The sequence below is a fragment of the Python bivittatus genome, unplaced genomic scaffold (assembly GCF_059951505.1).
Source record: "Python bivittatus isolate LINGU-HERP-01145 unplaced genomic scaffold, Pbiv_v1 ctg000570_np1212, whole genome shotgun sequence".
NCBI classification, from domain to species: Eukaryota; Metazoa; Chordata; class Lepidosauria; order Squamata; family Pythonidae; genus Python; species Python bivittatus.
Genome location: NW_028277097.1, coordinates 8,331,550 through 8,343,821, shown reverse-complemented (window position 1 = coordinate 8,343,821; position 12,272 = coordinate 8,331,550). Strand labels below are relative to the sequence as shown.

At 36.7% G+C, this 12,272-nt stretch overlaps 1 protein-coding gene across 3 annotated transcripts in view; it reads left to right on the top strand.

Annotated features, from left to right (window-relative positions):
- The window catches only part of NIPBL (NIPBL cohesin loading factor), a 184,207-nt gene that overhangs the window by 156,620 nt on the left and 15,315 nt on the right, over positions 1-12,272 (top strand). For all 3 annotated transcript variants that reach the window (XM_088153054.1, XM_088153055.1, XM_088153056.1), the window contains exons 34-39: positions 880-1,016; positions 1,830-1,970; positions 3,966-4,059; positions 4,159-4,313; positions 4,748-4,838; positions 8,265-8,438. In XM_088153054.1, coding sequence (XP_088009180.1) covers positions 880-1,016; positions 1,830-1,970; positions 3,966-4,059; positions 4,159-4,313; positions 4,748-4,838; positions 8,265-8,438 — 792 coding nt within the window. The remainder of the gene's footprint in view (positions 1-879; positions 1,017-1,829; positions 1,971-3,965; positions 4,060-4,158; positions 4,314-4,747; positions 4,839-8,264; positions 8,439-12,272) is intronic.

The window sequence follows — 12,272 nt, the reverse complement described above, 5'->3', positions numbered from 1 at the left end:
GAATATTAGTTTTTCTGGTGTCATGTGTGACAGTATCTTAAGACCACATTCTTAATAACATGCAGTGGCTATCCTTTATTTATGGGTAGACAGACAAGGAAAGGAGTAGTTGGAGAATTTTTCAGTATTGCAGTGCAAGGCTATCACATTTTACCAAGGCCAAATCTCATTCAACTTTCAGGAATAGAATATAGTGTGAAAAACTAGATCACATGATTGCCAGTCATCCAAGAAAGTAGGAGGTCAGTCACTTAGCACACAAAGTTGAAAGGAACTGTTATGTTAAACATCAATTATCTTTTTGATTCCTTGGAGTCATACTGAAGAGAAGTGTGAGGGGAGTTGATCATTCAAAGTGAGGTCTGTTCAGATGAGCTCACATTATTATAATACAAAGGGCCGTAATTAAAATGAGAATGTATAGCTATTAAAATCTGCACTGTTTGATTAATTTATATTGGAAAAATAATATTGGTTCATTGAATATAGCATTTTCTATTGGTATATGATTTATTTATTTATTTAAAATATTGTCATGGTGATAATATTGGTCTTAAGACTGAAATATATCTGAAAACTGTGATAATAATATTGGCTTTAAGGCTGGAATCAGGTTTTGGCCCAGTCATCCAAGATATCATAAACAGTGGCTTAAGAAGCACATGAAAGGATAAAAGAACTATATAGGTACCCAATGCTTTTTCAGTCAGGAACCATTTTGTTTTTTATTTTTGTAGTACAATGTGATGCTACACATAATCAGGCCACTATAAGCATCTTCACTTGAAAGACTTGTTGTTTCTGCTGGCCATTTAGGTTAATGACTGATTGATAGATGAATATTTGTGTGGGCTTATGTAAATAATATTTCTTTTCCAGATTCTGACAACAAAGGTGTGAATTCAAGTCGCTTGGTAGCTTGCATAACCACTTTATTTTTATTCAGCAAAATCAGGCCTCAGTTAATGGTCAAACATGCTATGACCATGCAACCATATCTTACCACTAAATGCAGTGTAAGTATTCACACATTTCAGATTGTTTCTGTTTATGGTTTCTTTTTAAGCTTGAAGTTAAGATTAAAGTGTAGGCAGAAAGCAGCAAAGTGGGTTTTGAGAATCAATATTTAGTTGCCCACTTCTGAAGTTGTCCTTATTACTGTTTATTTTTTCTCATGTCTGTTGCTATGGTTTAATATTGCTTCTTATTAGACTCATGGGAGGAGCTTTCTTTCAACATTTATTATATTTACTGTTTTAGTTTTTAAATTCATTTGTTAACTGACTTCTTTTGAAATATTTTCTGACAATAAGAACAGTTTGACAATAGAACCAATTACCCAGAGAGTGGTGGGCTTCCCTTCATTGGAGGTGTTCAAGCAGAAACTATATGGGTTTTTGCTGGGACAGTTTTCATTTGGATTCTTGCGCTGAGCAGGGGTTGGACTTAATGGCCATTTCAAACTCTGTGGTTCTATGTTTTTATTTTTTATTTGCGTAAGGGCAATATTTACTTCATTCTAACATTTCTATCCCATTTTTCATCATTAAAATGATCCAAAAGTAGGATAGAAACAGTTCAAAATGATCAGCTGTATTGATCTGCCAGCCCTCACCAGATTTTCTCAAGTACCACTTGAGTAAGGAGAATTACTTACTAAATATGGTACTAGTCCATGAACACAAAGTTGTAACTGCTCATTTGCTGTTCCATGGTACCATATCATTCAGTAGCATACATGCTTTATTTTATTGTTGAACTTGAGCTTTTTATGATCTAGTAATAGGATCACAGTAAATATAATTAATTAAATACAATATTTTCTGTAGAATCAAAATGACTTCATGGTGATCTGCAATGTTGCAAAAATCTTAGAATTGGTAGTGCCACTGATGGAACATCCAAGTGAGACTTTCCTTGCTACGATAGAAGAAGATCTCATGAAGCTTATAATCAAATATGGCATGACAGTAAGGTTTAATTTCTACTTTAAAAATCATCTTGTTTTATTGTAGTACAAAATGCTATATTTGAAAGAGAACAATGAAATTGTAGTCATGTTGATTTTATAGATATGAATTGCATTTGTTAATGCATTTTATTATTTTTACTATTTATGGACTACTTTGTTTTTTATAGCAATTTTATTAAACATTATAGTTACAAAGATAAAAACTAATACAAACTAAAAAAAGAATAAGAAAAAATAGAAAGTGCAGAAAAGAAAAAAGTAGAAAAATAGAAAAGAAAGAAAAAATAAGAATATATGTTTATGAAGATTCTCAGTCATCCAGGTGGAATTGTCTGGAGGTTGAGTCATGGCAACTGGGCTTCTTTTCTTTTGGTTAGAGATGTTTTGCTACTTGTCCAAGCAGCTTCTTCAGTCTAACAAGAATATAGTAAATATAAATAAATAGTAAGAATATAGTAAAGAAAAAGAAAAGAAATATATAAAGAAATGACTTTCCCCTTCATCACAACAAGTATATACAATTTTAGTATACACCTTCTCTTAAAATACAACAAATTTATCTCTTCTTCCCATATCCCATTTCTTATTTATAAGCAAATCCTTAAAATGTCATTGTTCAGTCCTAATCAGCAAAAGTCCATTAAGGGTTACCAGAGATAATGACATATCTACTTTAACCTTGATCAAAGAAACCAACTTTATATTCCTTCCCTTTACTTTTAACAATCTTGATCCTTAATACCCTCAAATAATGTCCTAGAACTTAATTTCTTTTCATTTTTTCTCTGTCCCTGTCACAAAACTCTTCAAAACTTTAACAAGTCTCTTTTGTAGATCCAATATAAGAAAGTTATCCAAGTCATTCTTTGGTTTATTATTTGTATATCTTTTTTAATTATTAAGACATCAGCCAGTTTCATTTGTATATCCAATGTAGCATCTCCTTCTGCATCATTCCCATAGGCCGTCATTTTAAAATCCACTTTCAAATCAGTCTCAGTCCTGTCCGGTAAAATTTCTCCTCTTCCATAATATTTTCCAAACACAGTCTATCTATAATGGCAGACACTCTTTTCTGGGTCCACTGTTCACAGATATCCTTCAATATGTCCAATGTTAAAACAATGTTAAAGCTCCATTCTGTACTAGTAAGTCAAATTTAAGTGTTTTTCTCCTTTAATTGTAATCTTTAATTCCTTCTGCTTCCTTCTAGTGTCCAACCTTCAAAGTCCCATCCTATCTTTTTTTTAAAAAAATTCAAAACAACAGCATTTTCCCATGGGAAGGATTCTTATAATTTTTATAATTAATTTCAAAATCTTACTTCAAATCCATCTAGACCCTTAGTCCATTTGTAACTTTCCAAAATCAATGTTCTAATCACCTTTTTGCTTTTATTCCAAAAGAAGAATTTTTTAAAGTTCTTAAACTTGTATTTAAAACTTCTCTTGCTAAGGATTGAAGGAAACTCACTGGGTGCAGTAAAACGTGTCATTTCATAGGTTCCTAATAGCTGAAAAGCAGTTAATAACCAGTTCCAAAAGTGATTAGAAAAGGAAGTATGTGAACCCTGTGTCCTTAAAGGTGCTGACTGTGGTTTGGGCAAAGATGGCATTCCCTCATCTCCCAGAGCTCTAAACCTGCTGGAGACCACGGTCTTGGAGCACTTGTGAGCGATCCCAAGTCCTCTCCTGTCTGGAGAGGAATCCCAAAGAGCCAGTCCACTTGCTCTTCATTCCACCATGGTCGTCAACTCTGTTCTCAGAGGAGCCATCTTTAGTTCACCATTTCTTCCCTGGAAGTCCCACTATTTGTGGACTACTTTGAATGTTAATTAACTAATAGAATAAGAGGTTATAGAAACAATTTAAAATAAATAACATACCATTTTTATGATAGCTTTGAGGTTTTAGTAAGTCTATAAAATAAGAGCAGAACATTGATTTCTCCATTAACTACTACTTAGCAGTAAAATTTTCTGCTTTGTTTCTAGGTAGTGCAGCACTGTGTTAGCTGTCTTGGAGCTGTCGTTAACAAGGTCACACAGAATTATAAATTTGTATGGGCTTGTTTTAATAGATACTATGGTGAGTTAAATATTCAGAATTCTGTATAAACATTATTTTAAAAGTGCATTCAATGTTTATGGGAAGAAATAGCATTTTAAGACAAGTTTTGTTATTTAGGTGCACTTTCAAAACTAAAAAGTCAACATCAAGAAGATCCAAATAGCACTATACTTACAGCAAATAAACCAGCACTCCTAAGATCCCTTTTCACTGTTGGAGCACTATGCCGGCATTTTGATTTTGATCAAGAAGATTTTAAAGGCAACAGCAAGGTAATATAATGTTTAAAAATAGATTTGGATGGACTGAAATCTCTGATATGACAAAAAAAAACTAGTTTGTCAGGCCCAGCCCAAGAATAACAGGGAAACAGTCCAGCCAAGTTCAGTTCTTTTATTGCGTACATCATATAGATAGAATCTTGCCAGACTAAATCTGTACTACTCTAACTTAGTGGATATACCTTGGGAGATTTTATGGAGTGGTTATCCTAAATTTCTTCCTCTTCCCACGCTCCTGCTCCAGACTGTGCTGTCTCTTGTCTTGCCCCACTTCCTGGAATGTGTTCCCTCCTTCCTGAGAACCTGCTGCGCTATTGCCATCCATCACATCTTCTGTGTTTAGATATTAATAAAAGTTTTGAAAAGGAAATGAAACATTCCTGGACTTACTTTTTAATTATTGTACCTTTTCCCCCTTTAACCAGGTTAACATAAAGGATAAAGTACTTGAATTGTTAATGTATTTTACCAAGCACTCAGATGAGGAGGTACAGACAAAAGCCATTATTGGTCTAGGTAAGATTTTACATCAGAAATACTTATTTTACTATGTATATGAGTAGCTGCTTATGATCATTATAGAATGACTGCTGTTTCAATAAAATTTCCAAGGTAATTTATTAATATAGTATGTTTGGATTATTGCGACGCTCTGTAGCAAGTGGGCTGTATTCATAAAAGGAAAGATCATGCAAATGTGCTAGCATCCATTTTTGTATATCTAGTTGTGTGCTTTTGATGCAACTTTGTAATTGTATATTGTATAGCTCTGTATTTTAAAACATATTAATAATTGGTTATTTGTGCATTTTGCAGTAACTGTAAAATGTAAATGAACAGTTGTGGGTAGTTGCAGGTATGGCAGGAAGTACTGGGTCGATCTTTATAAGAAAAAGATGGCCTGCACTTATGCTGGTCTCCACTTCTGGCCCAACCTTTCTTCTGTGTCTGGGTGATCTTGGTATAGTTTGTTACTGCCAGATCTGTATTCAGTAAGACAACATTATTCATGATGAGTTTGTGTGTGGACTTGTCTTACTTCACAGAAGCCTGATTGGGTGAGGATGGGGAAGTTGCCATGTCCAAGATTTATTCACCAGGTTTCATCATAGCCACAGTGTTGCAGTTGGGGTGGGGTTGTGGCAGTAAGTTATGGTGAGACCTTAACTGTGACTAGAGAAGCTGCTCTGCATGTGACTGCCTTCTTGAGCATTGGACTTCATAATGGCACTGGTGTTGAAATCACTGAGGATTTTATTGCTGAGTAACTTAAATTTGCATGTCTTGGGTGTGAATTCCAGATGGGCTCATGATTTAATGGCCTCTATAATGACCATAGGCTTGTTTCAGGTTATTTGTGGCCTAATGCACACAAGCAGTAACATATTAGACCTGGTATTTATGTGGAATTCTATAGGGATTAGCATGTTAGACAAAATTGGCACCGAGTGGTTTCTGCTTTAACGTAGGTCCTGGAGGACTCCTTGATTTTCTAAAGAGCTCTGGGAAATGAAGTGGCTCAAGAGATGGCCAGAGTAGTCCTGGGTGGAAAACATAAAGAGTGAAATTGACTAAATGCAATTGCATGCCCATGTTTGGTACTATACCATGGCAATAAGAGTAGCAAATTGTTTCTACTTGTCTGCTCTTATTGCATCTGCAGATTCACATCCAGTGGCCTTGTTTAGGTTTACCCATATCCTTTTGATAAAGAGGTGGAAGAAGATCTAACTGTTTTGTGATATTTTTGTGAGATTCTTCATAGATAAAATTGTTCACATTTGTTCAGATTATACACCAAATAGGCAGTCTTACAGATCATTTGAGATTGTTTTGAGTTGGCAGAGATCAAGGAAGTAGAGTTCTCCATAACATGAGCTATGCCACCTGTGGGCCAGATCCATGCCCTACCTGAATCTGTGGTTGGACATGGTATGTGCAGCTGTATTCTGGAGGTGGTGGATGCCTCTTTGAAGGAAGAGAGTTATCATATACCTTGAAATAGGTAGTGGGGTCCTCCCTGAATGCAGTATTCTCTGTCCAGCCATATTAAACACTTTGACCTGATCTCCAGTCTTCCCTTTCTGGGGAAGATTTTGGAGAAGATAGTGGGATCCTTCAGCTACAGAGGATCCTAGAGGAAACAGATTATCCAGACTATCCTGGGATGGAAAAAGCATTAGTCGTGAAGTTTGTTAGTTGGAGGGAATATACTCTCTCCTGATCATATTAGATCTCTCAAAGGCATTTGATATTATCAACCATTGTATTCTTCTGGACTGTCTGAGGATTAGGAGCAGAAAATATTGTTTTTGGTGCTTCTACTCCTTCCAGAGTGGTCAGTTCCATTTGGTGTGCATTGGAAAAAGAGCATTTGACCTCCTGGCTCCTCCAATGTGGGTGATACAGTATTTTCCTATACTATTCAAAATCTACATGAAACTGCTTGAAAGGTTATCCAGTTTGGGTTGAGGTAACATCAGTATATTGATGATACTCAACTGTACATCAGGGATGCTGTGGAAGTTCTCATCCAATTGTCTGCAGGCTATGAGAACTGGATGGGTCAAAGGAAGATTAAATCCATGCAGATATAGTTGCTGTGATCAGATTGGTTTGATCCCAATCACTAAGTTGGATTACACTCAACCTGTAATCAGGTCTGTGACTTGATGGTTCTCCTGGACATGCTCAGCATATGGTAGCTGTAGCCAGATGAGCTTCTGCTGGTGCATCATTTGAGGAGTTTTTTGGATGAGGATACCCTTGCAACAGTGATTCAAACCATTGCCCCATACTTAAGCACTATGCACTTTACATGGGGATGTCCTTGAATACCATTTGGAAACCACAACTGTTTCAAAATGCAGTGGCCTGACTAGCAACAGGAATGTGTTTAGTAGCATTGCACTTATGCTGAGGTTGCTGCATTTCCTACCAGAAAGATTACAGGCCCAATTGAATATACTGGTTTTTATTTTAAAGCCCTACAAAGCTTGGCACCCATGCACCTACAACATTATCTCTTCTGACAAGAATAATCTAAACAACATGTTCACTCCCAAAAAGGCTGCTGTGGATCCTAATCCCATATGAGGCAAGAGGACTTGGGGCCTTCTTGGTGGCATCCACCCGATTATAGAATATCTTGTCATAAGGTATAGGAAGCCCTGAATTTGTTTGCCTTTTGCAAAACCCTTAACACTACAATAGTCCAATGGGTATTTGCACTAACAGTGAATCTGGGCTGCTCTTGTAACTTATTATTATGCTTATGTTTTTCATGGTTTGATATTCTTATTTCTGTTACTTTTTAAACAATGCAAATTTGTTAACAAATGAGTTATTTGAAGCAGGATAATATTAAAATGTTTGTATAAATAAGTGAGCAATAAAATACAGGAAAACAAAGCTTCCAGTGGTAGAAAGTAAAATCAGTATAATATTTAAGCAACATTACTAAATAAATTCAAATATATTTGAAATAAGTCTTAAAAGGCCTTAATTTAGTGTTGAAAAGACCACCAAGTGTATGTTAGGAAGAGCATTCCATAGCTGCAGTGCCACCATGACAGTGATCTTTCTCTGTTAGCCATCTACCATCTCTCTTATTAAAAGCACCTAGGAAAAGATCTCAGAGATTTTCAATGTCTGGATGGGTATATGTGAGAAAAAGAATTCATTCAGATAAAGTGATCCAAGTTACTTATTTAAGGTTATAAATTTGAAAACCAGCCTTTTGAGTCTAGATTGGAAGTCACTGGAAATGATAAAACATTGCTCTATTATGATTGGTTTATTTTCAAAAGGAAATTGAAATTAAGTGCTTAAGCATGAATATGGGTTATTAATTTGCTTTATTTTTATTTTTAAACACTCAGAATGTTAAAAAGTCAACTCAGTAACAAGATTTATTAAGTTGCATTTTCTTATTTTCCTCAGGATTTGCCTTCATACAACACCCAAGTCTAATGTTTGAACAAGAGGTGAAGACGTTATATAACAACATCCTCTCTGATAAAAACTGCTCAGTAAATTTAAAAATCCAGGTGTTGAAAAATCTCCAGACATACCTCCAAGAGGAAGATACACGTATGCAGCAGGCAGACAGAGAATGTGAGTAATAAATACAATTGCATTAGATAAATATTTTAAATGTAATTGATTATGTACCATCAAACTAATATTAAATACCACGATTCAATGTTCAAATGGCTCTCATGTAAAGAGTGAGACAAATAAAATGTAATCTTAGTGACCTTTCGGTTGGCCACCCATCTAGATTCTTCACCTATGTTGAGCTTTATTCACAGTGATCCAGAGCTATGAAAGTTTGGCAGAAGCCCACTCTCCCCTCCTAGTGTGTATGCTCTAAGGGGAAGAACTGCTACTCTTCCTGTTCAGTTCCTTTCTAAAACTTTCAGCAGCAACCTTATAGGGAACATTCTTCATGTTTGCTATCACTGAAGAGTGCTGGGATATATTCTGTCATTTATTTACTATATTACTTCTTCTTTTCCTCTCTTTATTTCCTGTTTTCCAATTATCAGTTTTTATTTTTCCAATATACTTTCCATAAGTACTCTAGCTGTGGGAGTATACCATTCTCAACTGACAATGGTTTTGGTGACTTAGGGAAGAAGGACAGTTGGTAGGATATTGTTCTTGTTAACTGCATGCCCAATGGAACAGTTCTTTAATCTCCAGGAGCACATTCTGCAAGTGAGCCATTTGAATTTGTCTCAGTTTTATCCATTGAAACAAAGCTCTTATTTTATGTTGGTTGATTCAAATGCATGAGTAGAAAATCTTGTGCCTCCATATCAGCTACATACCTGTCCATTTTAGAATTCCAGATCACCATAAGTTCCGTTTTCAATTTTGGTTTTGAGACTGAACACATCTAGCAGTCCCTGTAGACCAATAGGTCATCTCATTATCTGGATGCTATTCCCTAAACTCTTTGCCACAGAATCCTATAGTAAGCTGGTCTTCAACTATTAGATTGGAAGAACTACAAAAGGATTAAACACTGAAAGATTATTTTTATCAGAACTGGCACTTATATTGAACAGTACTATTAACTACCTCAGTTTTGACTGTGATTATTATTTCTTTAACTAAGACTTTGTAACCAGAGAGGCAGGATTTGCAGTTCGCTCTCTTTATCACTCCTTGCTTTGTTCATTTTGATTGATGATCAGGTTTTCTTCTGAAAGTGAAATTTTAGATTGATCACTATTTTCCCAAAATGATGTCTGACTTGGTTGCTATTTTACAGTCAATTGCTATACTTGTTGCTCTTAAATCTTGTTGTTCTAATGGTTCAGAAAATTTCCTGATGAATTTGAAAGAGTTTATGGTGGAAATTCCTACAGTTCCACTATCTACGTAGACATACATTTTATAGATATTTGTCTTTGATGACCAGTTGTGACACCTGGTACCTGATGTAGGTGGTACCTGCATCATCTGTAATCTTGATTGCTATTTTAAGTGGTGTACACCTGAGATACACCCTCTCTTGGACATTTTTGCTTCAACTTAAAAAATATTTGGAGATGTTTGACTAGTGCTAGCTCCAACCTCTTCCTTTTAGGGAAGATTTTTGAGAATGTAGTCAGACTGCAGCTTCAGAGGGCTCTGGATAAAACTGATTATCTAGACCCCCCTTCAGTCAGGTTTCAGGTTGAGACATAGTACTGAGACAGCATTGATTGCACTTGTTGATGAGTGCAAAGATCACTCTTTGATCTCTCAGTAGCTTTCGATACCATCAATCGTTACACATTTCTGGACAACCTGCAGGAACTAGGAGTGCGGGGCACAGAATTCTGGTGGTTCCCTTTTTTCTGTGTCTAATTGCAGTTGGTGTTGGCAGTGGGGGAGAGATGAAGCTTGAGACTCCTATGTGGGGGGTGTTGCAGGGTTCACTACTCTTGCACTTCCTGTTCAGCATCTACAGGAGAACATTGGCTAAGATCATCCATCGGTTTGCATTGGGTACCACCAGTATGCTGATGATACTCAGTTGTATTTCTTGATTCCTGATTAACCAGGTGATATTGTTTTGTCAGTGTCTGGAGGCTGAGGGGACTGGATGGGGAGAAACAGACTCAAGCTCACCCTTGACAAGACCAAGTGGCTATTGATAGTTGGACCACATGGGACCGGAAATGTTCCATGTTTAGTCCAAAACAGGGTTGCGCTTTCCCCTTTGGGACTGGTACACAATTTGGAGGACTTCATGGGCTCTGTCAGCCCTTTGAGATAAACCAGATTAGAAGATTTTCCAAGGACCTAAAGGAATGAGTAGCATTTTCAACAGTCCTGTTGGTGTGTGTGGCCCATCCATGGCCCATCTGCAGGTGACATATTGGTAAACCTCTACCCTAAAAAGTTGCCATCAGAATTGCTAGGAAATCAAGTGTAGTCTTAGAGAAATCATAATGTGGGAAAATCATGGCAAAGATACAGAATTTTTCTTTTTAGAATGCCTGTTGATAGAGTTGCTGGGAGTTGGACAGCATATAAATTTGTTGTTATTATTCTTGGTCATACAGTCAGCCAGATGTTTAGACTAGATTGACATTTTTATCCACTTATTGAGTCCTTCCCAAGGATCGGGATAGGCAGATGTTGTTGTTGTTGTTGTCGCAGGATATAAGCAGTTCCAAGTAAAGCTGCCGTTTGCAGTTGACTGATGGTGATTTTGTCAGTGCTGATGGTGATTTTGTCAATTCCAGTGGTGTTCAAGTGGTGCTCCAGATGTTTTGGGATGGCACCCAAGGCACCTATTACTATTGGTACTACCTTTGCTTTCTTTTGCCATAGTCGTTCTGTTTCTGTTTGCAGGTCTTTGTATTTTGTGATTTTCTCCAGTTCTGTCTCTTCTGCTCTGCTGTCTCCAGGTATTGCAACAAAAACTATTCAGACTTTTTTGCCTTTCTTATCAACAGTTGTTAAATCTGGGGTGTTATGTGGCAGGTGCTTGTCTGTCTGAATTGTAAAGTTCCAGAGCACTTTAGCTTCTTCATTTTCTATTACTTTGTCTGTTTTGTGGTCCCATCAGTTCTTGCTTGCAGGCAACTGGTATTTCTTGCAGATATTCCAATGCACCATTGTTCCTACTTTGTCATGCCGTTGTTTGTAGTCAGTCTGTGCGATCTTCTTGTAGCAGCTAACTAGGTGGTCCAGTGTTTCTTCAGCTTCTTTGCAGAGGCGGCATTTGCTGTTTGTTGCTGTCTTCTCAATTCTGGCTTTGTATGGATTTGTTCTTAAAGCTTGGTCTTATGCAGCCAGAATTAACCCCTCTGTCTCTTCCTTCAACTTTCTTGCTCTTAGCCATTGCCATATCTTGTTGTTATCTGCTTTGCCTGCTAGTTTTTTTTTGTGTATTGGCCATGTAATACTTTGCTTTGCCATGTCTCTTTTCTTTTATTAATTTGGCCTTTCTTATAGGCCTTCATGGTGTACTAGCTTCAGTGTGTCTTCTTCACTGTCCTTCAGATATTCTTCCAATGCCCTTTTTTCTTCTTCAACTGTCTGGTATACTTGCAACATTCCATACCCACCTATGCTCCTTGGTAAGTAGAGTCTGTCAACATCATTGTGTGGATGAAGGACAATGATTCATTGTCATTATTTTTCTGGTCTTCCAATCCAGGACTTCTAGTTCAGCTTGAGTCCAGTCCACTATTCCAGTTGTGTATCTAATGACTGGAATTGCCCAGGTGTTAATTGCCTTGATGGTATTTCCTCCACTGAGTTTGGACTTTAAGATCTTCTTCACTTTCATGATGTATTGATTACTAATCTTCTTCTTGATTTCAGTGTGCTTGATGTTGTCAGCCTGAAGGATGCCCAGGTATTTGTAGTGATCTCTTCATCCAGATTCTTGATGTTATTTGTATAGGGCATCTTGATTCCTTCAGTTTTGACTATTTTTCC